At 48.5% G+C, this 26,312-nt stretch overlaps 1 protein-coding gene across 2 annotated transcripts; it reads right to left on the minus strand.

The window, feature by feature from the left end:
- Nucleotides 1-161: 161 nt before the first annotated feature.
- On the minus strand, nt 162-26,312 carry CDC25B (cell division cycle 25B). 2 transcript variants are annotated; one of them, XM_081207065.1, is made up of 16 exons: nt 25,687-26,312; nt 20,089-20,198; nt 18,096-18,147; nt 12,410-12,451; nt 11,123-11,159; nt 10,359-10,469; nt 10,105-10,221; nt 9,175-9,321; nt 7,973-8,050; nt 6,117-6,293; nt 5,107-5,202; nt 4,861-4,923; nt 3,826-3,924; nt 2,080-2,213; nt 1,181-1,292; nt 162-1,012 (listed from the first exon to the last, which is right to left on the minus strand). In XM_081207065.1, exons 1-16 carry the CDS (start codon nt 26,295-26,297, stop codon nt 872-874), a joined length of 2,127 nt encoding a protein of 708 aa, XP_081063191.1. In that variant the 5' UTR covers nt 26,298-26,312; the 3' UTR covers nt 162-871. The 2 variants fall into 2 exon arrangements, with proteins under 2 accessions (XP_081063191.1, XP_081063190.1); XM_081207064.1 differs by having other exon boundaries at nt 6,117-6,296.

The following is a 26,312-nucleotide window of genomic DNA, read 5'->3' on the forward strand; positions in this document are numbered from 1 at the left end:
TTCAACGTTGCAAAAACACAGAACGTGGGAATCTGTGCAAACTAAAGAGTTCCTTCTAAGTGCTTTCTCCCCACATCTGCGCCCCGGTCCTTTGCGGCGTGCAACTGGAAAGAAGCTTTCGTTGTGGACAGAGCTGATAAACCTTTGCGCCCACACGGGAGGCAGATTCCCCAGTCAGGAGCACAGGCGGGCTTACTGAGTTTCTTTTCAATGGTAGCCCTGGGGTAGGAGAGAGGAAAAGACTGGCTTCCCGGGCGCATTTCGGCCTCTGAAATCTTCGCCTCCAAGTGGACAGGCCCTTCGATGGGCCTCATGCACAACAGACCATGCACAACCTCAATGTCGCTTCCTATGCAATTTGTGGGGCAGGATTCCTCGTTGCCCCTCTAGTGGACGTTTCCCAATAGCTGCCTAGTTTCCCCCCCTCTTGAAGGGAGGCGGCGTCACAAGCCGGAGGGTGCAGGAGATTCTCCCCCAAGTTCTCCCGGAGAAAAGGCTCAAAAGCTGGCGATAGAAGCACGTCTCCGGGGTCGGAGAGAGAGAAAAAGACCCAAGCCGGCAGAGGGAGATTCACAGCATTTGAGGCAGGTTCCAGCCCGCTGGACCCAGAGGTATCGCTATTGCTGGAGTTGCTCTTTAGACAAGCAGTTGCGACTTCCCCCCACCCTCCCCAAAAAGCAAATCCCAGAATCTGAAGTCTCCAAATGAGCACAGTCAGTGGGGGGAAAAAAGAAACGTTGATTGTTTTTCCTGCGCTGCAGAAGTCCACCCTGAATTAAATGTGTGAGGAAAAAATGGCTGGCTCCTTAATTCCTGCAGCAGCAGCCCCTCTCCCCAAATATCCCCCCCCCCCAACCACTCCCTCCCCGCCTTAGAAGTTCTTGAGGCGGCTGTATAGCTCTCGCTTGCTTTTCTCCCCAGCCCATGTGCGGCTCTTCAGGCGGAAATTGCGAAGGTCTTCTTTGAAGTCTTTGTGGTGCATCGGGCGGTAGTTCTGGGGTTCACAGTGCATCTGGTTTGGGGGGGAAGAGGAGAAAAAACAGTGCTTAGTTTATTTTGGGGGTTGCTACTGTTATAAGAATTTTTAGGTCTCATATATACATGAGCCTTTTATCATTTTGGTTGCGCTCCTCTGCACACCTTCCAGTCCACCTGTCTAAGCCCATCGCAAAAAACTCACTTGATATTGCGGGAAGAACTCTTTATAGCCTCCTTTCAAGACGTACAGCTCAGGATAGTGCAGGGAAGGGTAATCGTTGCTGGCCCGGTCTTTTTCCCTGACAAAACGGCACCTATGGAGGAGAGCGCAAATTGTCAACACACATAATCTTAAATACGGAGATGCAGGTACACACAAACGCACACACACACATACGGTTTTCTTGCTGTTCTGGGCATCAAAGGACTAAAAGTACAGGGTCAGGTTTAAGGTGCTGTTTTTGACCTTTAAAGCCCTATGCGGCCTAGGACCCACGTACTTATGGGACCGCCTCTCCTGGTATGCCCCACGGAGGACCTTAAGGTCCACAAATAACAACACTTTGGAGGTCCCAAGTCGCACGGTGGTCAGATTGGTCTCCACTAGGGCCAGGGCCTTTTCAGTAGTGGCTCCGACTTGGTGGAACGCTCTGTCCCAAGAGACTTGGGCCCTGCGGGACTTGAAATCTTTCCGCAGGGCCTACAAGACAGAGCTGCTCCGCCTGGCCTTTGGTTTGGACTCAGTCTGACCCTTATGCTTCCCTCCCCTTAAGGTCTTGATTTATCAGCTATTTTAAAATGAGGCTGCGCTGCATTTTAAATTGCATTTTAACCTGTATTTTAAATTGGTTTTTTTCTTTTCTCCACCCCCCCTCTTTCCCCCCTATTATGTTTTTACTGTGATTTTATTGGTGTTAGCCACCCTGACGGCTGGGTATAAATAAATATTATTATTATTATTATTATTATTATTATTATTATTATTATTATTATTACTCTTCAAGCCCCTAGTCCTGAAGGAAACGAAAATCTGAAAACACCTATTTCAGAAAAACTGGGAGTGGCTGGGTTTCAGGAGAGGAGGCGGCAGAAGCTACTCACGTCCTGGGTCCTCTCTCGGAGGAGAACTCGCAGTGGAAAACAACGATCACCCTCTTTGCCGGGTCACACGGCACGATGGGCTTCTTGAGAAGGAACTCTTCCACATCCTTTTCCAGAGGAAGGTTCACAGCGCCCTGGAGAGAAAGGCAGGGTCAGGGCAGGATCCATCAAACAGAACCATAGCAAAAAGCATCACCAATTCCCTCCCTTCCACACCTGGTGTGCAAAACACACTTTTAAGTGCAGGTATGCGACAAAATACGAAGCTTGTTGAAATAAGGGAATCGATCTTGAGAGAACAAAGATTTCTGTAGTGAGCAAGACTCAGACTTCCCACCAAAGACTCTCACTTCCACTCGATGCTAAGTTTCTAGAGTGATACTTTCCAATTTTGTAGAATCAGAGTTGGAGGGGACCCCCCAGTGGCTATCCAGTCCAACCCCCTGGACAGGAAGATGTCAACAAGCCCTCGACTAGTCCAGGATTATAGAGTTCTATAGGGTCATGGGTTTTGTGCTTTGCCAGGACTCTTGAACTTGAAATGAAATGAACTGAAGGAGCGTCTCCACCTCCATCTTTCTGCCTGGACACTGAAGTCCAGTGCCGAGGGCCTTCTGGCGGTTCCCTCACTGCGAGAAGCCAAGTTACAGGGAACCAGGCAGAGGGCCTTCTTGGTGGTGGCGCCTGCCCTGTGGAACGCCCTCCCACCGGATGTCAAAGAGAAAAACAACTGACTTTGAGAAGACATCTGAAGGCAGCCCTGTTCAGGGAAGTGTTTAATGTGTGACATTTTAATGCATTTTTAATCTTTGTTGGAAGCTGCCCAGAGTGGCTGGGGAAACCCAGCCAGATGGGCAGGGTACAAATAATAAAAAAGATATTGTTGCTGTTGTTGAAATGCGGTCCAGTTTTAGGAAGCCAGCAGCTGAAGAGCTGGACACTGATCTGGGGGACAAGGAGTGTTGAAAGGTCACCACTTCCCAGACCTCCTCTGGTAGCCTGCAAGGCGGGTTCTGCAGGCAACAGGAATAGCCTACCTCACAGGAGGGGTTTGCCAGAGCAAAAGAAAGCCTTTTTGCACGACAAACACAACACCAAATGCAAGGGCCACCACTGATTCTTCATTTTTTAAAAAAAGCATCCATCAATATACAGTTTACAAAACACTGAGGATACAGGGAGGAAAACACAATTTGATAAGAGAGAAAAATGATGCAAGGTTTTGTTTTCCCTCCAAAGTCGGTCATGGGGAGTGAAGGGGGCTGGAATAGATGACCCCTGGTGTCCCCTTCCACCTCCAAAATTACACGAAGGGATGGGGCCACGAACCTCAGGGGTCAGAAGTAATTCTCAGGAGGCATACTGGGCTTATTCTCTTTTTTAAAAACAAGCTTAGTTTGGCTTTTGAGTGGTTGCCCCCACCCCACAAATGCCCCCACTGGGAATAGCACCATGTATTGGGGTTTCCAGAGGTGGGGCGTCATATGGAAGGAGCAACCAGCTGCCATTGGCAACACGACCCAACTAAAATACTACAAAAAGGTAGTCGCTGGTGCCCTGTGTCCAACCTGAGAAGGACGTTGTTTTATTGGCACCTGGAGGGTCCCAAGCCGGGCAGGACTTTGGCAGGGTGATCCCCCAGCCCTTTGAGCTGCGCTTGGGACAGGGGAGGTTCCTCGAACCCGGGGCAGATACGGTCCAGCACCCGACTCCAGCCGGTGACCTCAAGCAGGCAGAGGGGCTCACCTTAATGTGGCCTCCTTCGTATTCATAGGGGTATCTGCAGTCCACGATCACACAGTTCTCAATGAGGTTGCTGAACTGGCCCGTCAGCACAGCCGCCATCTGCGGGCAAACGACAATAGTAAAAAATAAGCCATATATATAGAATCACTTGTATTATTTTGCACCCGAGACATTAAGCACTGCTTGCTGCCATCCTGGGAGTGCAGCCTGGAAGAGGCCACTGGTGCCAGACTTCATTATTATTATTATTATTATTATTATTATTATTATTATTATTATTAAGTTTTTATTTATACTTTTCACGTTTGTACATTTCATTAGCTCTACAATCATTTTAACATTTCAAAGTTTGACTTCCTTCCCCCTCTTTCTGCAGTTCCTTAAATTTATCATCTTCTGCATATCCAAATTCATTTAATTTGCTTATTTAATTATCTACTTTAAATATATACTCTTATAATAATAATAATACTGATAAGAAATGTTTATTTATACCCCACCCTTCCCGGTTCAGAAAACCGGGCTCAGGGCGGCTAACAACAAATTTGAAACACTTTAATTGATGCTACAAAAAAACCAGCATAAAATACGGTATAAAACGTGAGTAACAATAAAATCAAAAATCAAATTGATAGGTAGGATTTGGTAGGAGTCTAAAAAGCCCTGGACACAAATTTTAATGGCTTTCTAGCGACTATGGTGGCTCACGTATCAGAAGTAATGTATTTAGTGTTAACTCTGGAAGTGTAGACTCAGTTCTGACCAAACTCCTACTGTATATTTTGCTCTAGGAGGCAGAGTTTGGTCAGAACCGGGAGACATCGGTTTCTAGATGCAAATTTCCTCCCAGCTCTCCTTCCCCCAGTATAGCATTTTTGAACAGTTGCATTGGGGCACAAGATCCATGGGTAAAGCAAGGCTGTATGACCAGGTCTTCAAGGTGGTGGCCCCAACAGCTGCGGAAAGCAAAGCTACAGGTCCCTTGTGCGAAAGAGAAAGAAGCAGCCCAGGATATTGGATTCCAAACTTGCTTACCATTTCTGGAGAGATGTACTTGAGGTCCTGGTGCTTCCCTTCCACCGTTTGCAAAACGTAAGCCTAGCAGGGAAACAAATGCATTTTAGTTCTTCTGAAAGGCTACAATTTCATTCAATTTTGCATTGTTTTGTGTTTGCACTGGTACGGTGAGCAGTCTTTTTTGGCCAAAAGGCAGTACAAGCATAGCATAGCATAACCTAACACGGTTTGCAGGGATGCAAACAGCGGGATTCTTGCTGGTACCTTCGAGAAGTCTCCAATGAGCTCCCGATGGTCGTTGTCCAATATGTTTGCGATCTCGCTGGGGCAGCAGGAGCGAGAGCGAACCAGACGAGGTTTCTAGGAAAAGCGGACGAGAAGGACTGTTAGGGAGGCTGCACGGCCACATCCAGGATGCCAAACCCAGTAAGCATCCTGAGATCGGAACAGGGAGCCATCGGCCCTGTACTGCGACTCCCATCAGCCCCAGCAAGCATGGCAAAGAATGGTGGGAGTTGTAGATCACTGAAGGCCAGAGGTGGGAACTTTCTCCCGCTAAAACCGGCAAAGACTCCTTCCTGGGCACCAGCAATGGGCTCAAGAAAACCATTTGGGCAGAAGCTACATCAGAATCTCCACCCAGGTTTTTACTTTTTAAATAACAACTGATAATGTTATCACTATATTCTGCTTTGAAACTTTCGCCGCAGTCAAGCGCTACACAAATCTTGCAAAATGAAATAAACAAAGCCACAACAAGTGTACAAAAAGCCGCTGTCACCCCTTTCTTCTGATGCAGCCCCCAGAAATTGAGCAAAACCTCCCAAGAAATACGTGGCAACCCATTTTAAAAGACCGGGCCAGAAAGAGCCCTTAGGACTTGGAAAGCTAAGGATCGACCGGCCTTCACACCAGCAGCCTGCCTCCCAATTATATTATTATTTAAATTCATTAGTTGCTTTTTTCTTTGCCGCAGTAATTTGAAGCAAACTCCAACATCTTAAGCAAAACACACACGTTAAAAAGAAAAATCTGAAAGTTTAAACTACATTAAAATATCCCTGCAAAAAGGCCGCAGATGGTTCAAAGCCAAAGGCCTGGTGAATGAAGAACGTTTTTGCCTGGCGCCTAAAGATCTGCAACGATGGTGTCAGATGTGGAGAGCATTCCACAAGCAGGGAGCCACCCCTATAAAGGCCCTGTTCCCTTTATTGCCGCCTTCAACCCTCCCTCTTCCCACGTCCTTGTGAGGCAGCCTCTGTTGCATGAATTACCGGCTCTTCTTCCTTCTCTTCGATGGCGCCGCCAGCCAGACTCTTCCGCCTCTTGTTTTTCACCGGCGTCTCTTTGTCCTGGGGCCGGTCCAGCCGCTTCAGGATGGGCCTGATGACGGCGCTGGGCATGGACGGGGAGCGGAACAGACGGCGGCATTTGCCTGTTCCCAGGGGGCTCTGCTTCAGTTTGGGGGAGAAAGAGGGAAATCGTGAGACTCCAATACTGCATGAAAGAGAGACAGACCTTGGCACGGTACTTTTTATTTACCGTATTTTTCACTCCATAAGACGCACTTTTTTCCTCTTGAAATCTAAGGGGAAATGTCTGTGCATCTTATGGAGCGAATGTGTGGTCCCTGGGGCTGGGGGGGGCTCCTGGGCTTCCCCCGCCAGCCCCGACAAGCTCAGGGAGCAGTGGGAAGGCTGCGCACAGCCTTTCCGCTGCTCCCCGACCTGCTCTTTGGGGCTGGCAGTGGGGGAAAGCCGGGCTTCCCCCCGCCAGCCCAAAGAGCAGGTCAAAAGGAACCTGAAGCCTCCGGAGCACAGCGGGAACTCCTTCTGCGCTCCGGAGGCTTCGGGTTGCCTTCACTGAAGGCGACTGAACACACCTTGTTTACACACATAAAAAAAATTCTCCCCCTCACTGCGCAGCGCCCCTTCAGCCAAGCGGGAGGAGAAATGGAAGGGGCTCCGTTTCTCCTGCCGCTTCGCTGAAGGGGCGCTGCGCAGAGAGGGGGATAATTTTTTTCCTTGTTCTCCCCCTCTAAAACAAGGTGCGTCCTATGGTCGGGTGCGTCCTATAAAGCGAAAAACACGGTATATAGACTTTTAAAAATGCAACAAAGACAAAGCCATTTCACATGGCCTCGAAAAATATATTGTTTGTGGAAATATCGCGGGGTCAGGAGGAAAGGCCTGAGACAAAGTGTTTTCCTGCATTGCAGGGGGCTGGAATGGATGACCTTCAGGACCCTTCCAACACAACGATTCTAGAAATTCTCCACCACTGTTTCTAAGCAAGGTCCACATGGGGGAGGCTTGAATCAATTTGTCTTTCCCCTCACAAAAGTGGGGCAAGGCTTTGCCGACCTGGCAACCTCCGGAGGCTTCGAACCAAAACTCCCATCAGCCCCTGCCAGGACATAGGAGTCACTGGAACAGGCTAACCATGCAGACAGTTTCAATCTCAGCAAGTAGCTGGAAGGCCAGGCGGCCATCCGGCCCTAGCTTATCCAGAGCACCCCACTGCAATAACTCTTTATTAGCAAACAAAACACACACACACACAATCTGCACAGGGGTGTCAGGCCTAATGAGCAGAGCAACTCATCTCCGGTAGGTCTTCCCCCATGAAGCAGTTGCTGAGTCTGAAGGTCCCTGACTCCCCATAGCTTCCTAAGTCTCCTCCTCTCCAGGATTTCCCCCAAGCAATCAGAGACTGTGCCTCTGTGGAGCCAACCTCTCCTCCGCCCTCTTCACGCCTCTCCTGGTTCTTGGAGATTCATCTCTACCTCTCTCCTGCTTCTGCCTCCAATTCTGGGCTGCTCTCTTCCCCAGTCTCTCCCTGCTCAGTGAGCCCTGTTGCCTCTTGATCTTCCAACACATCTTCTTCCCAGTCCTCCCGCTCTTACCACCCGTTGTCGTCCCACCACCACTCCCCACTCGGGAAGGAGATGGGGATCTCAGGAGAGGAAAGAACGAGGGAGAAGGAAGGCCTGACCTCAAGCTGAAGTTTCTCTTCCTTAAAATGCCACGCCACCACCAGTACCAAGACCCTGGTCACCCACAGAATAAATTCTTTTTTGGAGGGGGGGACAGGGACAAACAAAGGGTGTTAACACGGCACTGTCACGTACCAGGCTGGACTCATCTTCCTTCCTCACCAGAGGGGCCATTAGCAAGTTCTCCATACCCAACGGGAAATTTCCATCGCCCTGGAGGAGGGAAGGCAGGACCCATTTATTGAAGCGGGGCTGGCTCAGGAGACCCCCACCCCAGGCTGGGGGTTTGTGCAATAGGAAAGAGAGGGCAGGGGAACCCCAAAGAAAACCCAACAGTGATACAAAAGGAGCAAGGGGCTAAATCTAACAAGCGGGCAGCCTCAAAACACATCAGAAGAAAGATAGCCAAAGTAAAGGAATTTAAAAACAAATCCAATAAATCAAAGCAGCCGATTTTTAAAGCTTAGGAGAACAAAATATTCTGTACTAGCTGATTTCTGGGCCATTTTTTGATGGCTGCCCCACATACAACACAGGACAGTACTCTTATCTGTATATTCGAAGCTGCCATATGTAGTGACGCTACTGGATCAAGTTACAAGAGATCTGCCAAGGATTCTTTACTTGTGGTTTTAGAGCCTGAGAGACCAGGGTTCGAATCCTCTTAAGCCATGAAGCTCACCAGGGTGATTCTTCAGCCAGCCGACATTTCTCTGCCTAGCCTGCCTGACACGGTTGTTGCAAGGATGAAAATGGAACTATGGATGCCACCATTACCTTCCCCGGAGGAAGGTTGGAATATGTCATACAAAAAGGCAGCCCTTGCACAGACCCACAGCGCTGTTCCCTTGGGTCTTCTACAAAATTCTACAAAAATTTCTAGAAATTCTACAAAAAACTACCTTCTGTTGAGTCCGAGCTGCAAGCAATGACAAACTCCACACAGAATTCAGAGAAAACCTCAATACTGATAGTATATTTTCTATCCAGGTCACAAAGACAAGTTCAAAAATCGGCCAGCTGTGTTTAGCACAGCTCTTCCCCTTCTATATGCCTAACAAGCAGACAACTACAAGTCCAATTAATTTTGTGACTTTGGAGAAAACTCAACAAAAAACAGCAGTTCGCACACAGACATCAAAAAACAGCAGCGGAAATGGTGGGACAGGCTGAGGTTTGCAGAGTGAGCTGTGAAGGTTAAATTGCAACGCCAACCAGGTTTCTCTAGGAATTTGCACCACTGAAACCTACTCCCAAGTCGGCCTTGCTTGGGATTGCAGTTCAAGCAGACAGAATTTTGCTTTCTTGGACGCAAGATAGGATCTTAAAAGCCTTACCTTCAGGTCTTCCTCATCCAGGATTTCCAAAAACCCATCATCATCATCGTTATCTTCGTCAACCATGAAGGAGGTCAAGGACGAGCGGCGGAGGTAGACATGGCTATCAGACCGTGGGCTCCTGTTCTCTTTCTCTGGGCTCGAATACTGAAAGGGGCAAGGAAAACAGAACCATCAAGACATTTTGCATTTATTAAAACCCTTTATGCCCTACGAGAAGGCTCCCAGAGTGGCTTTTAAAAATAATAATAATAACAGCAACAATAATAATAAATTCAGTAGCATTACTCTTGGGTTTGCAATCTTTAAAAGACACGGCACAAGAGGAAAAAGGGACAGGAGGGAGGAGGAAAACATGAAACAGTGAAAGACATGAAATGGGAGGGGGCTGAAAAAGCCACCATTGTGTGTTTGTTTCAAAGCAACTTGCCCCTCCACCTTGTCTATTTTATTATGGGCATATCCTGTTCGACATCAAACGCACAACAATGGCAGCAGGATGTAACAGGAATCCCAGGAGATCTCCCACCCGGGGTCTGTCTAGACTAACACCTGCTTAACTCAGTTATGTGACTTTAATTGGCAGTATCAATTGGCTGCAAAAGAAGGAAAAACCTGGGGGGTTTCTATGCTTGCCACTTCTGCAACAAAACCAGTTCTCTCCCCCCCCCCCCAATGGTGGGTATTGACGAAGAATTGAGTGCAATGCTCAACATGGCAAATGTTCTCCCAAAACGCAGCAACTGCTGGGACTGTGCATGTCTGCATCTAACCTAAGCTGAGAGTCACAGGCACAGTTATCATCTGGCTGAGAACCAAAAATCCATCTTGGCTTTAACGCCAAGAAATAGACAATGAGAGGCGACCAAAAACTGCAGAAAAACAAATAAATCAGAGAGTATTGCTCTTACCCAAAAGAAGCACACTCACCATGAGGTCTGGAGCAGAGTTTGGCCTCTGTGCAAAGGGGTCCTTCTTGCCAGCCCCACCACCGGAGAGGCGCAACCTGCCCGCAGGTCGCAGGGGCTTCTTGAAGATGGCACCTTCCTGCAGGGGGAGGAAGCAGAGATGCGCTGCAACTTTCGGAAGGACGCGAGGAAGTCGCCCGTTCCGCAGCGCTGCGCAGTGGGCCGGGGGGGGGGGTTAGGGGGCTGCACCAGGAAGGCACAGTTCTCACCACTTACATTTTCCCCGTTGCCTTGGAGGCCAGAATCCGTCTCGGCCGCCGGTGGGCTGTTGAATTCTTTGCTGTTGGAAATGTTCCTCAGCGTGGGACTTGAGCCCAGAAACTGCACCTGTCAAGCCACAGAAGGAGGATGAGTTTTGCACTCAGGTTTAGATTCTCATGGGCAACCCCACAGGACAAGCGTCTCCACCCTCCATCGTTCAGCCCGGACACTGAGGTCCAGCTCCAAGGGCCTTCTGGCAGTTCTCTCACTCTGAGGTTACAGGGGACCAGGCAGAGGGCCTTCTCGGTGGTGGCACCCACCCTGTGGAATGCCCTCCCATCGGATGTTAAGGAAATAAACTACTGTATCTGACTTTTAGAAGACATCTGAAGGCAACCCTGTTTAGGTACGTTTTAAAATGTTTGATCGTGTTTTTAATATTCTGTTGGGAGCCGCCCAGAGTGGCTGGGGAAACCCAGCCAGATGGGTGGGGTATAAATAATAAATTATTTGTTGTTGTTGTTATGAAATGCCCACAAAAAGCAGGGAATGAATTTCTGCAAGCACATCCTACATCACTGCAGTTCCTTGCATTGCAAGGGGTTGGACTAAAGGACCTCTATGATTCTACAATATGGCTGCTGAAAGATTAGAACTCAGCCTAGCTGCACAAAGACTCCCTTGTTCCTGAGCATGTAAAGAATATTTCCGTCCCTACTTCTCAAGATGAGGAGGCACCAAGCGAAGCTTCCCAATTAAAAAAAAACAGGTAAACTTACCGGCAAAGATCGGATTCTTCTGATGGGAAGATAATCACTGCAAGGAAAAAGAGAGAAATCATCGTCAGCTGCAGACTTTCGAACTCTGTCCCACTGGAGATTTTTATCCTACTCTGAATCTGTGCCTGGTTTTTTGCATATGAAACTGCTGTGTTTATTGTTGGTGTTCTATTCTCAAATCACTTTGCAATGTTCCATTAAAAAGATACAGTGGTGCCCCTCAAGACGAAAAACTCGCTAGATGAAAGGGTTTCTCGGTTTTGCGTCGCTTCACTAGACAAATTTCCCTATGGGCTTGCTTCGCAAGATGAAAACGTCTTGCGCTTTTTTTTAAAGCCGCTTGAAGAGGCGCAGTTGCGACGGACTGTGCTTCGCAAGACGAAAAACATCGCAAGACGAAAAGACTCGCGGAACAAATTCTTTTCGTCTTGCGAGGCACCACTGTATTCACATCTGGAACGGGATAAATAGATATTTAATCGGGTTCTGCCAAATCTAAGGACTGGCTGATACTTTCAGAGGACTCCCAGACAGAAAAGCTTTCTCCTGACTGTCCCGCCTCTGGCTGCAGGCAAGGGACTGTGTCTTATGATTCAGAGAATCATAAACCTGTAGGATTGTGGAAGAGACACCAAGGGGTCATCTAGCCCAACCCTGAAACACACTTCCTGGGTGTGCAAAGGCAGAATGTCAAATGAATAGCTGTGAGTCCCGCTTGGTAAATTCTCCTTCACATGCAATAGCAATTTCCACAAGGGACATTTGCAGCCTCTCAACAACGCCCCAACAATCCCAAAGGGCAGATCCAGGCAGGACTGACCTCTATGAAAACCTGCAGATAAACAGCTATCAATCAGTGGAGGCAATACTGAGTTAAGACAGTACAAGGCAGCTTCCTGCATGCAGACCAGGAAAACCTTGCCGCTTGATTCTGCTGCATGCATAGGCGACCTAGTTAGTTCAATCTCCCCAGCGCCATAATGGGAGCCTTGCCAATAATAATAATAATAATAATGAGCAGAGACAGGAAAAAAGCCCATCCACCAGCCCCAGGAACCTGGAGATAATAAACCCTGAAATATTATTAGCGTCTGCAAGTCTTGGCGTGCTCAGGTGACGTGCAGAAGGTAGCAGATGGTTTCTTAAGCAAGACAGGAGTGGGTGGGTGGGGGTGAAGCCCTCAAGGATGGGGAGTTGAGAGCATCTCAAAGGAGAAAGGGGGAGGGAGAGAAAGAGTCAGGGGGCTTTCCTGGGTCATTGTGCCACTGTAGGATGTAAAGCACTTACTTTCTGAAGACTCTCTGAGACCCAAACATGTTCCTCTCAAACCTGTTGGACGAAGACAGGAAAATCATGCATGTTTCGCTCAGTGCCAAAGGCCACCCCCAATGTGTTGCTGCGAGAGTCCCTGACTGGGGGGGGGCCAGCAGCCTCCCAAGGGTGCCGTGTGGGCTGGCGTGGGTGCGAATCAGGGCCAGCTACATCCTAATCCGGGCTCTGTTGCCCCAAAAGCAGAGAGGGAGGCAGAAATCCTCCCATTCACAAAGAAGGTACACAACTTAAGACCTTCAAAAGAGCCTTCCTGGATCAGGCCCGGCTAGTCCACAATGGCCACGACCCAGGTGCCCCAAAGGGGAATCCACACAGCAGGATTCGAACTCAAGAGCAGCGCTCCCACTTCTTGTGGTTTCCAGCAAGTGGGATTCAGGAGCGACTGCGGAAGCAGAGCAGAGCCATTGTGGCCATAACCCTTAACTCCTCCTCCTCCTAATCCACTTCTAAAGCCATCCAGTTTAGCTGCTATCACAGCTTCCTGTGGCAGGGAGTTCCACAGTTTAATGGACAGATGGACTTCGTTCTATATGTCCCAAATTTCCCAACATGCAGCTGCCTCGGATATCCCTGAATTCAAGCGTTAGGCGAAGAGGGAAGAAAACTTTTCCCCACCCTTTTTCTCCCCTGTCGTAAACTTCTGTCGCCTCGCCTCTTCCTCGCCTGCTCTCTAAATCAAGCAATGCACCAAAAAAGGCCGTCAGCTGACCAAAGCTACGCATTTTTCTTTTTCAACTCTGCACTTCAGAAACTAAAAGCAGTTGCCCAATGTCTTGCTTTTTTGTGCTGAGTTCAGAATGTGTTCCACTATAGCCATACCATGCTCAGACATTCCTGTCTCTGCTGTGCAGTGGTTACACACACACACAGTTTCCCAGCTGCCCTGAGATGGGGCCCCTTGCGCTGTGGCCACTCGAGAGTTAATAAGCGTGGCCCAGCCGTTGCAGGGTGGTCTTTGTGGAGTCGATGAAAGCCGATGAAAGCCTGAGTGACTGCCAAAGGCTTGCCAGCTGCTGCCAGCTTTGGGCAAGGAGGGAGGGGGCCTTGGTTCAAGGATCCCCTGGAAAGAGGATCAAAGATCCCTTTCTGCATGAAGTCGTGGGGAGAACAAGGGCATTCCCATGGCAGCGGGTGCTGCTGCGAATCCGGGTGGGGACTCTCCCGGGTGCCATCTGCCAGCTACATGGCACAAACCCAATCCCCCCCTGGCTATTGCTGAACACACACGCCCATCGCCAGCTTTCTGAGTAAGGTTATTCCCCTCTTCCGTTAAGCAATATTTGCAACAGAGAATCGGTGGTTCGGCTTAAAACACTTAATTGATGCAACGAAAATCAGCATAAAATACAGTATAAAACGCGAATAACAATAAATCAAGAATTCAAAATCAATTTAGGGGGGAAATCCATCCAATAAACATTAGCTGATCACCAGGGCTAGCTGGCTAAATTAGTCCTATTTGGGCCAGTGAGGAGACCACTGTGCAGTGGTCCGGGGCTGGCTTGCTGCGTAATCGCACAGAGTTGCCCTAGATCAGTTCCCATTATCCCTGACCACTGGTCCTGCTAGCTAGGGATGATGGGAGTTGTAGTCCCAAAACATCTGGAGGGCCGAGGTTTAGGAAGCCTGCTCTAGAGTCACTGCATCCAGGCACACCTGGACTGGCTGGGCTCACAGCCCACAACCCGCAGGTCCCAACCAAAAGGGAAAAGGATTCAAAGCCCACCCAACCCCTCGCTGCAGGCTCTTCACAAAGGCAATCTCCACCCACCGCAGACAAAAGAGACATGATGTATTGGTTAGTGCCAGACAAGGGCATGGGTTCAAATCCCGCCGCTCAGCTTCCTAGGTGTGGCCTTGGGGCCCCATTGCTATCTTATCTCAGCCTAGCCTACCTCGCAGGGGTGTTGTATGGGGGCGGTTAAACAAAGAGGGAAAAGAATGGATGCCACCTTGAGCTCCTGGGAGGAAGAGCTGGGATATAAATACAGAAAATGAAAATACTAATAGGAAGGGAACAGAACTAACTCCCCCCCAATGGAAGGCCACTTCTCACAAGCCACCTAGACGTGGGGGGGCGCCTCTCTCCAAGGCTTTCCTGCCATTCCCCCCCCCTTCAACTTGCACACAAGCAAGTCGCAGCCTAGCAGATCCCCCTTTGCGTCTGTCCCCCCAAGTACAAAAGGCCTCACTGAAGCAGCCCCCGTTTCAAGAGGGGCGCCTGTTGCATCTCCCGACACCTTTGAAGATGGATGAATGCAAGAGAAGGAGGCAGAAGAGGAGAGAAGTATTTAAGGTCCTTCAACTGGACACTCCCAAGGAATGCAAGCTTTTCTCTCAAAAGACCAAGAGGCTGCGGCTTAGAAATCCAGGCAGATGCTTCAATAAAGGGGGCGGGTGGAGTTCCAACCATCTGTCTCCGATCCCCATTCACCCGCCTTGCAGCTGCCAGGCTGGAAACCGCCCCCCCCCCCCACAGGGCAGGTGCAAAAGGGGACTTTTAACTTGTTAAAAAGACCTAGCTGAACCCTTTTTTAAAAAAAACTCTTTGGTTGTGGGAAGCGAGAGAAGCTTCTAATTGCACGATCTCAAAAAGGTGCCTTTTTAAATAATATTAGGAAAAGGGAAACAGGACACATTTTGCCCAGCAAAAAAAGTGTGTCAACGGTGTAGTCAGTTGCCGGGTTTTGAGAGGGAAACATATGAACTTGCCTTAATTCCAAAAAAAAACTCCAGTATTTGGGAAGGGTCCCTTGTCACGGATGGACTGGCCCTGGTTTCAGTAAAACTACACCCCCCCCCCTTAAAATGCTGGCTTGACTTGGCTTGCCCTTCGAGTGCCCAGGGGTCCCTGCCTGCCTTCAGCCCCTCCAACTAATGGGGAGGGGGAGTTTTAATCAAGTTTCGATAATGTTGGCAAACTGATCAGCTGCAGCAACAGATTAAAAGCTGCAGAACTTTCAGCAAGACCCAGACTTCTGTGGTTCAGAAGGGGGGGGGAGAGATAAACTGAAGGAAAAAGACCCCCAAAGGACACACGTTTCACCGCCCCCCCAGGCCCAATGAGTCCCTGGCATATTGGGGGGTTCAAGTAAAATAAAAAATGCAATTCACTGTGGTTTCCCAACACACACACACTTTTTATTAACTGTCTTAAATTGTTGTTGTGCTTGGTTTCTCCCATTGATAATTTCATCTCTCTCTTTTTCCCTAACTGCTTGCAAACCGCTTTGAGGTGGGAGTGTTATTTTCTTCAATCCGGCGCTGTGCGAATTTTACGAAATAAATAGATAGGGTAAGAGCAGGCAGCCTTTCGAAAGCAAAGCAACCTTTTGAAAGGAAACCCTCAGAGTCATCCTGACCGGCAACTTTGCAGCGTCTTTCCTGTTAGACTCTGAAGACATCGACAACAGGAAACCGTCAGGAGTGCGGTTAAGACCTTCACCCATCAAGTCCCAAGAACTAGACAGGGGTCCGCCCACGCAGCCCCACACCTATTTTTTTGGAGGGCAGGTTTCAAAAATACCGGTTGGGGAAGAAGTTCTTATTTTCCAACCCCTGAACCATCTCTTGGCAGCGGCATGGCCCAAAGCTTTTTGCTTTCTGCTGGCAAAGGTGGAGCGCTCTTAATTCTCCCACGGAGACTGGTTTTTCTCAAATCTGCTGCTGAGGGATGGGAGAGGCCTGTTTTCCCACAAGACCACACCTGTCAACCCCTCTTGGCTCGCTGGAGGCAAGGGAGGCCTGGGCCAACCTGACTATATAAGTGCATCTGCAGGGGACTGGACTAGATGACTCTAGGGACCTCATCCAACTCTCCTGGTCTGCCCCGCAGAGGACCTTAAGGTCCATGAATAACCATAGTTTAGAGGTCCCGGGCCCTAAGGAAGCCAGACTATCCTCCACCAGGGACAGGGCCTTCTCAGGGATGGCTCCGACCTGGTGGAATCCTCTGTCCCATGAGACCAGGGCCCTGCAGGATTTGACCTCCTTCTGCAGAGCTATTCCACCTGGCTTTCAATTTGAACTTAGCCTGATCTTTTAGTCCCCTTCCTTCCCTCCACCTCCCCTTTTTTACCCGCTCTGGGATCCCACAGCTAATTCTCCCCTGGTCTCCTCGCTGGCCCAAGTAGGACTAATTCAGCCAGCTAGCCCTGGTGATCATCTAATGTTTATTGGATGGATTTCCCCACTAAATTGATTCTGAATTCTGAATTTACTGTTATTCACGTTTTATACTGTATTTCATGCTGTTTTTGTTGCATCCATTAAGTGCATTGCACACCCTACAAATTTTGGTATTTCAAGCGCCTGAACATAGATTCTCTACTTATGATACCGGAGGCCATGCAAGCAGATTTTTGGACTGTTGCGCGCAGCCCTAGGCACAGAACAGCATTCTGGCGCACCCTGGAATGCCGGCGCGATATGGGAAATGGATTAGTCACAGTGGATGCAAACTTCCAGCGAAGACCAGCATTTCAAAGTACTGAAATCTGGGCACTTCAAATACATTCGAGGAGAGAACAAAGGCCACCCCAATCCACAAGCAGTAAAGGGATTAAGAGGGCAAGAAAACACATCCTCAGCTTTGAAAATTCACCTGAAAACAACCAAACCATAAACCTGCCACACACCCAGCAAACCTGAAACCAGCTACCTCACCCTCTCCAGCAAACGCAGGAAGGTTCGATCAATCCCCAAAGATTAGAACCAAATCTTTTAGGTTTCAGCCCCCTTGGGCTGAACTACAGATCTGAAACTGTTTTTTTAGTGCCCACCATAGCTCCTGCTGAAGAACTTCAGGAGATGCACTCTGGGTGCAAGTCCATGCCACAGCAGATTGCGGTTAACAGGAATGGAATTCACACTTCTTGAGAATGGCACAGATTTCAAATTAGGGGAAGCTGCCGTGTTGTGGTCCTTTCCTCAACAAGGCCAGATCATTTTGAATAACGGTGGAGAGAGGACCCTTGTTTTTTTTTCCAGCAAACACAGTTCCACCGAGGGAGTCAAGAACTCTTATCCCCTTCACCAGAAAAGGGTCAGGACCCACATTCCCCAGCTTGCCACCATGAGCCATTTGGAATTGCCACATTTGCAGGGAAGAACACTTTCCTCCTGCGGTTTCCAGAAACTGATATTATTATTATTATTATTATTATTATTATTATTATTATTATTATTATTATTATTTCTTCTTTTATATATTGTGATTTTATGTCGTGAACCACCCTGCGATCTACGGGTAGATCTCATTATTGTTATTAGTTATTATTATTAGTTGTAATAATCATAATCATATGACCTCAGGGTGGTTCACGACATAAAATCACAATATATAAAAGAAGAATACATAATAAAAGCAAAACGAAAGGCGACCAAATAATCTCCCCTTCCACAACACAATTCTTGAGCCATTTGCTGATGTTTCTTGGAAAAAGCCCTTGGCCCTTTCTGTTCCAAGAAGCTAGCAAACTAAAACTGCGTATCAGCAAACTGCATCAAAAGACAGAGCCTCGGGATTAACGCTTTTTCACGCTCCATCAAATCCTCATTTAAAGCCTTTCTGCTGGGGGCTGATACCAAACCACCAACACCTCCCTACCCTCCAAGGGTCAGCAAAAAAAATCCAACTTACACATCTTCCAAGATCTCCAGCTCTGGCTCCATTGGGGAATCCGGGCCCAGGCCTGTGCCAAGAACAACAAAAAGTTCACATGAGGAAAGAGAAATAGGAGGAGTATCGCTAAGGCCGTTGGGATGGGAGGGAGCCCCCCAGCCCCCTGGCTTTTGAGGTCTTCCGTGGGGTTCCTCTCTTCACATTCTGCTAAGAAAGAGCCTGGCAAAAGGCACATTAGGTTTGGGGAGCTTATGGGATAATGGTGGGGTGCAAACATTTGAACAGGCAACGAGAGAGAGGGCATATATTTGGGCTGCCATACAAAGATTCAGGGCTTGGAAAGGAGAAGGGCACTTCTTGTGTTCCAGGTACGCAGAAACCCTGGACTTTTCCAGGAATTACTGAACTGAAATTCCCCACACCCCAAAAAAACTCTGGCCACCGCCCCCTTAAGCTCCATAAACTGCGCCCCGTGCCCCCTACCCCATAAAAAGCATCCTTCAGAACTGCGGCTTGCACAACCCACTAAAGAAAATGGTTCAAACTGTTTAGTTTGATTAATGCATGGGTAGATCTGGCCCAATCAGCTACTAAATCCGGCCCATGAACAGTCTGGGAATCAGCGTGTTTTTACATGAGTGGAACGTGTCCTTTTATTTAAAATGCAATCTCTGGGTTATTTGTGGGGCATAGGAATTCGTTCATCCCCCCCAAAAAAAGAAATATAGCCCGGCCCCCCACAAGGTCTGAAGGACAGTGGACTGGCCCCCTGCTGGAAAAGTTTGCTGACCCCTGGATTAATGCAACAAAAGGGATGGAATTGGTCCAGCGATGACAATCTGATAGTCTAGATAATCGATTTGGTCTGAGTTCAGCCACCCTGCAAAAGGCCACACATTCTCCTAATCCCAGATCATATAGAATCTGTGATCCTGGATCACAGATCGTCTGCTTCAGGCCATGCCAACCCCTGATCTGCAACTGCAGGATACGACCTCCTAGGAGAGTCTCAGATGCTTTGGGGAATGCCCTGCTTTTACAGATTAAGGGTTTTACAGATTAAAGGCAAGAACCCCTCTGGAATCCTATCAAGAGAGATAAACGAGGTGGGAAAGCCAGCAAGATGTTTCTCCCTTCAGGCATCCCCAAACTGGCGCCCTCCGGGAATCTTTGGACGACAACTCCCATCAGCACCAGACGCTGCGGACAATGGTCAGGGATGGTGGGAGTTTTAGTCCCACGCTTAACTGGAGGACCAGCGTTTAGCTGCCTTTGCACTCCAAGAGATCAGGGGAGTTCGCCTGCGCCCAAAGACCCATTATGACCGGCAATGGAAGGGTGCCTACTAGAATTAACAGGCTTAACCCAGATGGCAAAATCGGCATGTTTAATCAGAGAAAAGAGACAAGCATCCCATAAAAGACCCCAGTCAGGACTGCTCTTCCCAGAGAGTAAGAGCCACTCCTTTCGCTTTAATTGGGGTCGGTTGTTTTTGTTTGCTGCTATGACATGCATTTTTATGTTTTTATATTGCAAACCTCCTTGTGATCATTGGGTGAAAGGAGATACAAAATTAGTTATTATTATTATTATTTAACATAATGTAGGGGAGACACACTAGTCTCCCCTGCTTTGCAGGGGGTCCCTTCCAACTTTATGATTCGATATGATTCTGCCCAGCACCGTTTTAAAGTTCCATACTGTTATTCATGTTTTTATACTGTATTTTATGCTGCTTTTATAATTAAGTGTTTTAAAGTGTTTTAAATTTGTTGTTAGCCGCCCTGAGCCTGGTTTTTGCACCGGGAAGGGCAGGGTATAAATAAATTATTATTATTATTATTATTATTATTATTATTACAAGGTTGGAAGACAATTCAACAGGGGCTGTTCCCATCTCTCTGCACTCAGTGAGCAGGCAGTTTTTTCTTAACACCCCCATGACATAGTTTAGTGAAGCACAGGAGCCCCATTTGGGGAAGGCAGTTGGCAGCCGCCTCCAAACACCGACCTGAATCTCCCGATTCCTGCGAGGACTCAGAGGAGACGGAATCCTGCGAGGACCACTCTTTCTTGAAGTCAAGGCCCAGTCGCTTCCTTCTCTTGGGTGTGTCACAATCACTGCAAACCAGGAAGAGAAAAGACCAGTGATTAAGAACCTTGGAATATAATATTATTAATAATAATGATAACAGTAGTGGAAGCCCACCCATATGACTGGGCAGCTCCCAACCTATATAAAAACATAATAAAACATCAAATATTAAAAGCATAGCTTCTGTTTTGTTTAAAATCACGTTGTCTTTCCAAGGCAGCCATGTCCGTATGTGTTGGACGTGCCCCAAGGTAAAAGACTTCTGGGAAAGGATTTATAATGAACTGAAAAAAGTGCTGAAAAACACATTAAAAAACCAGAAGCCTTTTTACTTGGTATAGTGGGGGGTGAAATCCCCAAAAAGGATGTTACTTTTTTTCTGTCTGCCACAACAGCTGCGAAAATATCGCCAGGGAAGAATGGGAAGAAACAAGATGAAGATGATGGACTATATGGAACTTGCCGAACTGACCGGGAGACTCCGAGACCAGAGAGAGGAGACAGTGGAAGAAGATTGGAAGAAGTTTAAGGAATATTTGAAAAAATATGTTAATATTTAAATCTTAGAATAGCTTTGGAAGTGGATTTAGGCTGCAGGGTTAGAAGTAGAAGATAGTGTATTTTAAAGTAGCATTATTTGTAAGTGATAAAATGTGAAGGTTTTCTATGGTTAAAGTAAGTGTGATAAAAAAAATGGTTAGAAATTATGATATGTAAACTGCTAAAGATGAGGTGAAATGAAAATCACATAGGGGGGGACTTGGGGAAGCCCACCTAACAATGTTTAGAAAAAATAAGGATAAGACAAGAATCTGTTTGTATTGTTTGTTTTTCTGTTTGTGTTGTTTATTTGTGTTATAAAATGAATAAAAAAAATTGGGGTGGGGGAAAAAAGCGAGATGAGCGCCGCAACCCCATAGTCGCCTTTGACTGGACTTAACCGTCCAGCGGTCCTTTACCTTTTCCCTTTAGGCCAGCCACTCTCTCAGCCCAAGATCAGCGTTACAGCCAAGCGTAGATTTGAACCCAGAGCTTCCCACCCTAAGTCTACAATGTGCTGCAGTCGCGCTCCTTTCAACTAACTTCCCTGTTTTACTTTTTTTTAAAAAAGGATCTGGGGAAGAGTTTTGTGAAACAGAGAAAGCTTGCTCACTCCTTTGCAACTTCCCGTTTAAAAACTAAGGAGAGACGGACATGTTTGCTGGTTCCAGATTGTCACAGCTCCGCTTGACCTTGGGGGGCACACCAAGTTTCAGGTCTCTGGGCAACGTACAGAGCGCCAGTCACCTTATCATAAGCCACAGTGAGATGCCAGCTGCTCAATGATTAACTTACGGGGCAGGTCGGCTAACAGATGGGAGAGGCTGCTGGGCAAGGTTAACTGCAGGCCCAGAGATAAAATAATACATCTCGCACCCATTTCCTCTCCCTCCACCCAGCTGCAAAAAAAATGTTCTTGCCAAAACCCCTGAGGGAGTGGGCGAAAGCACAGAGAGCCCAGGAGAAGGGAAGGGGCTGGTCTAAGGTCTGACCTGAGACCCCACCAGCCTGTCTTTGTGCTTGAAGTCCAGTGCTGATTTCTGTGCAGGCAGAAAAGTGGCTTCTCTGCTAAATCTAGGAGTTTTTTCTCCCATGCACAGTAGGGGCTTCACTACCCACTGAGTGGTAGTTCCCCCTCCAACACCCCCCCACATGTGTTCAGATTGCAAACTGGGCCTTTCCAGCACCCAATTCGCCGAGTAGAAAAACAGATGTGTAGAAATGGAAGAGACCACGGGGGTCATCTAGTCCAACCCCTGGCAACGCAGTACTCGAACTCAGGACCCTGAGATTAACAAGTCTCATGCTCTACCGACAGAGCTATCCCCAGTCTGCACTCCACCAGAGCCCTCCTCCCTGGGAGATACTCCTAACCTTGCGAAGCTGCTACTGTTGTTGGACTACAAATCCCATCATTCCCCGACTGCTGGCCCTGCTAGCTAAGAGATGATGGGATTTGTAGTCCAACAGCAGCTGGGGAGACCGAGACAGATGAACCCCAAAAGGCCTGAGTCACAGTTAAGGCAGTTTCCTCTACTCCAAAAAAATAGAAGCCCCCCCCCCAAATCCTGTTACAGGTTACAGACACTGTAATTATAAAAACAGTCATGCAGCTGCAGTTTCACAAGAGCCAATTTTTCTGCAAAGCCTTTTGCTTCTGCCAGGCAAGAGCAAAAAAAAAGTCCTGTGCGCGCCCCCGCCACATGAAAGGCATGCAAACATTATTTGCTCTGCTGCACACCCTGGCAGGGGAGGGAGAGGAAACCACACACACACACACACTCATACTCCAAGCACGCATTATTTCTTCTTTTTGAACAGAAGTGACATTGTGCAGGCCAACAGTCCTACTGCGAGGAGGCAGGAAAGAGTGTTTCAAAGAAGGGAGGGAAGAGGAAGAGGTTAGAACAAAGTGGGGGGAGAGGGGGGGAGAATAAAGAATGCATGCATGCAACCACTGGAGGACAAAAGGGAGCATTTAAAAAGCAACCTAAGAAAGCAGGTTTACATGGACTTCACCCTATGCCCTGGGTTTAACAACTGAACTCAGGTTTTGATAAATCCCCATTTGATTTTCCTGTCCCGCTGCTGAGCACATGTGTGCAGCTCCAACCCATTCCCCCCCTCGCCCAAATATGCATGCTTAGGATTACAGCCTAATGCACATTTTTTTCCAAAAGGGAAACTCCCTTCAGAAAGCCTCAGGGCTGCTGCTTGCAGCCCACCCACCCAAAACTCAGATGAACCAGTTCTCTTCTCCAACATGGAGGCAAGATGGTTGCATGGAGTGGGGGGGGGGGGAATGGTATATTGACAGGGCCCCTAAACAACCACAGACTCCCCCCCCCCACAATACTCCTCTCACCAGCCAGACCCCCCATCTTGCATGTGATTATTCAGCAGGGCACCACACATTAGCCAACAGTAAAATCCCACAAGACAAATGGAAAAAGCAATGGATCTCGTTTCTAGCGCATGCATGCAAGTTCCCAAAGGCTGTGTGGCACAGTGCTTAGAGCAGGCATGACCAAACGTGGCCCTCCAGCTGTTTTGGGACTACAACTCCCTCCATCCCTAGCTAACAGGACCAGTGGTCAGGGATGATGGGAATTGTAGTCCCAAAACAGCTGGAGGGCCACGTTTGGCCATGCCTGGTCTAGCAGATGTCACTCAAAGGGGTTAGAGTGTGGCCACAGTGGGTTGTTGTTTTTTTCCACATGTTTGTTTATTTGCCTTCATGAAAACATTATTAGCGCTTGCTTTTAAAAAAGAAGAAAAAAGAACCAGTTTAGTTTTACACTATTCAACCATGTTTGGAATGGCTGGTTTCACATCTGACCAAAAATAAATGTTAAGAGTTGTGTTCATATTTCAATTATATAGTTCGATTATGGCATAAAGGCTGACTCTTAGAGGCTTAGAAAGTGTTGGAGGGGTAGAATAAGGAATGAGCCCCACTGTGCAGGGAGAAAAATATATAGATTCCCCCTGGTGGGGTAATTAATAAAAGACTTAGCGGAAGTTCCTGCATTGAAGTGGGCTGGGATAGATGAGCTTTGGGGTTTCCCCCTTCCAACTCTACGATTCTGTAACCTTTTGGGATCGCTAGATCCAAAGCGTACCCAGCGGTGAAGCTGTTAGGAATGTGGGTTTTTAGACCTTTTTAATATCCTGTTTGCACTGAAAACAGCAGGCCTTATTTCCAAGAAAGCATGCACTGTGTTGCAGGGGGTCCTTCCAGAATAAAAGCGCCCTTAAATTCAACAAGCGCATGGACCACACAGCTCAATGCATCAGGTGCGTTCAGGTGCACGATGCACAACCCTGAACTGGGAAAACAGGAGTGCGTACAAGTCTGCGCACACTCAAAGTGCTTCTTGCGGCCTTCCAGGAAAACAGGATGCGAGGCTTAGATGGGCGCCTGGCCCGGATCCTGCTGTGTTACTCTTACACTTGGGGAGGGGGAGAGAATGAAAGGATGGTAGGGCAGAGGAAAGACCCCGTGCATTGCAGTGGGGCTGGGCTAGAGGACCTCTGGGTTCCCCTTGCAATTCTACAATCCTAGGACGACCCAGAGGAAAACTGATCAGTGTTTAGGGTATTGGCAGGGCACCTTCCAGATGTTGCTATATTCCAAAGGCCACCCCCTCCCCCGCCCCAATAATCCCAGGCCTGATCCTGCTGCAAAACTCTTACACTGGGAGTGGAGGGAGAGAGAATGAAAGGAAAGGAAAGATTTAGTTTCTTTGCATTTCATGCATGGCAGTGGGGCTGTTCTAGGAGACCCTATATGTCTCATTCATTCATATATATATATATATATATATATATATATATATATATATACACACACACACACATACACCCACATATACACACACACACATATATATATATGAATGACAATCCTATATTGTTTTAATGTTGTATTTTAATCTTGTTTTTTAAATTGTATTTCAATCAACTTGTTTTTATTATTGGTTGTTAGCCGCCCTGAGCCCGGTCTTGGCTGAGGAGGGCGGGGTACGAATAAAATTTATTTTTATTATTATTATTAGGCAATCTCAAGGGGGGGCGGTTTGTTTTGTCTTTATTCTGCATTTTGAGTTTCTATCTTGTATATATATATTGCTGCCCCTGCCCGGAGCTCTGCGGATGAATATACATATTTATTTTTAAAAAATGGAGAAATAAAGGGGAACTAACCAGTGCTTAAGTTGGGGTAAAGCAGAAATGGAGGGGGGGCTCTTCCAGATGTTGCTAGCCCATCGCTCCCTCCCCCAGCACAATCCCAGACCCTGCAGCTGCGAGTCGCGCAACATCTGGAAAGGCGCCTCCGGCCTCTTTCCCAACCAGCCACCTTAGGGGGGCTACTGCAGCTCCGCAGGGACCCCGATTCCTCCTCGACCCCACACGTGTGTCCCCCCCCAATACCCACAGTCAGCCCTCCGCCTCCGGCCCCCGCCGGCATTCTTGATCCCGTTAAAGGCTCCCTTTGTCCGGCTCCCACGCGGCCAGGGCGCCCCCCAACCCTGCAAAAAAGCTGCTCGCTCTTTCCACCCAGGAGAGAAGTTGGGGGGCAGGAAGAGGGGGGGGGTTACAGACTCTTGCTTTTTTCCAAACGCACAGAAAAAAAACCCTTGCAAATGTTGCAAAGGCGCGCACGTGGCCCCCCGTCCCGTCCCGCAAACTACCCTTCCCCCTTTTCGCGTGGAATAAAACCACGCGCGCCTCTGCAAAGGCTGCACGTGAGGATCGGACTGGTGGGTCGCTTGCAAAAAGCGACACGCACCCCCCCCAAAAAAAATAATGAATTTCCTTTTAGGCCCAGTCTGTTTTTATACCACCCCTCGGGCAAATCCTGCGTGCACAAAATGACATGCAAAGCTAAATTCCTGCAACAACACACGCACCCCGCGGACCTGCAAGATCCCCAATTTTCCTCCTCCAAGGCGCTAGTCCTCGTGGTCTTACCTGCCCAGGCCGGTCAGCTTGTCCATATTCAGCGCCAAGGTGGTGACCGGGGACATCGCGGCGGCTCCGTCGCCCTCCGGGAAAAGGGTCTTGGGCCCGACGGCCAGGAAGCCGAGGGTCTTCCTGGATCTCCGGGCTTCGCGGCAGGCCGGGGGGGATCCCGCGGGTACCCGGGCGGTCTCCATCTGGGGCTGCTGCGCGTAAAGGCGAGAGGCTGGAGAGGATCCGAGTTTCTTTCTCGAAGCGCCGCGAAAATCAAAGGAGGAATCCGATCCGAGGGAATGATGGCTGCCCGCTTCGGCTGCGAAGACACGTGTCGGGGCGCGTTCCCACGAGCATGCATCCAGGCTCGGCGAGAGGCTGCCGCGCCGAAGTGCTCCCTGGTGAAAGAGGTGGTGCTTTGGAGAGAAGCAGAAATAAATATCCCGGAGGCTTCTTTTCAAAAGCTGGCGCTGCGAGGACTGAGCAAAAGGAGAGATGCTCGTTGCACAAGAGGAAGCAAGGATGCCCGGCGCCCCGAGGGGGGTTTTTATAGGCGGCTGGGAGGCGGGATGCAGGCGAGGAAGCTCCGCCCGGCGACGCGGCTGCCTCCGCGGATGCTCCGCCCGCATCCCTAGCCGCTTGCA

Source organism: Podarcis bocagei, assembly GCF_964188305.1.
Source record: "Podarcis bocagei genome assembly, chromosome: 9".
Taxonomy (NCBI): Eukaryota; Metazoa; Chordata; class Lepidosauria; order Squamata; family Lacertidae; genus Podarcis; species Podarcis bocagei.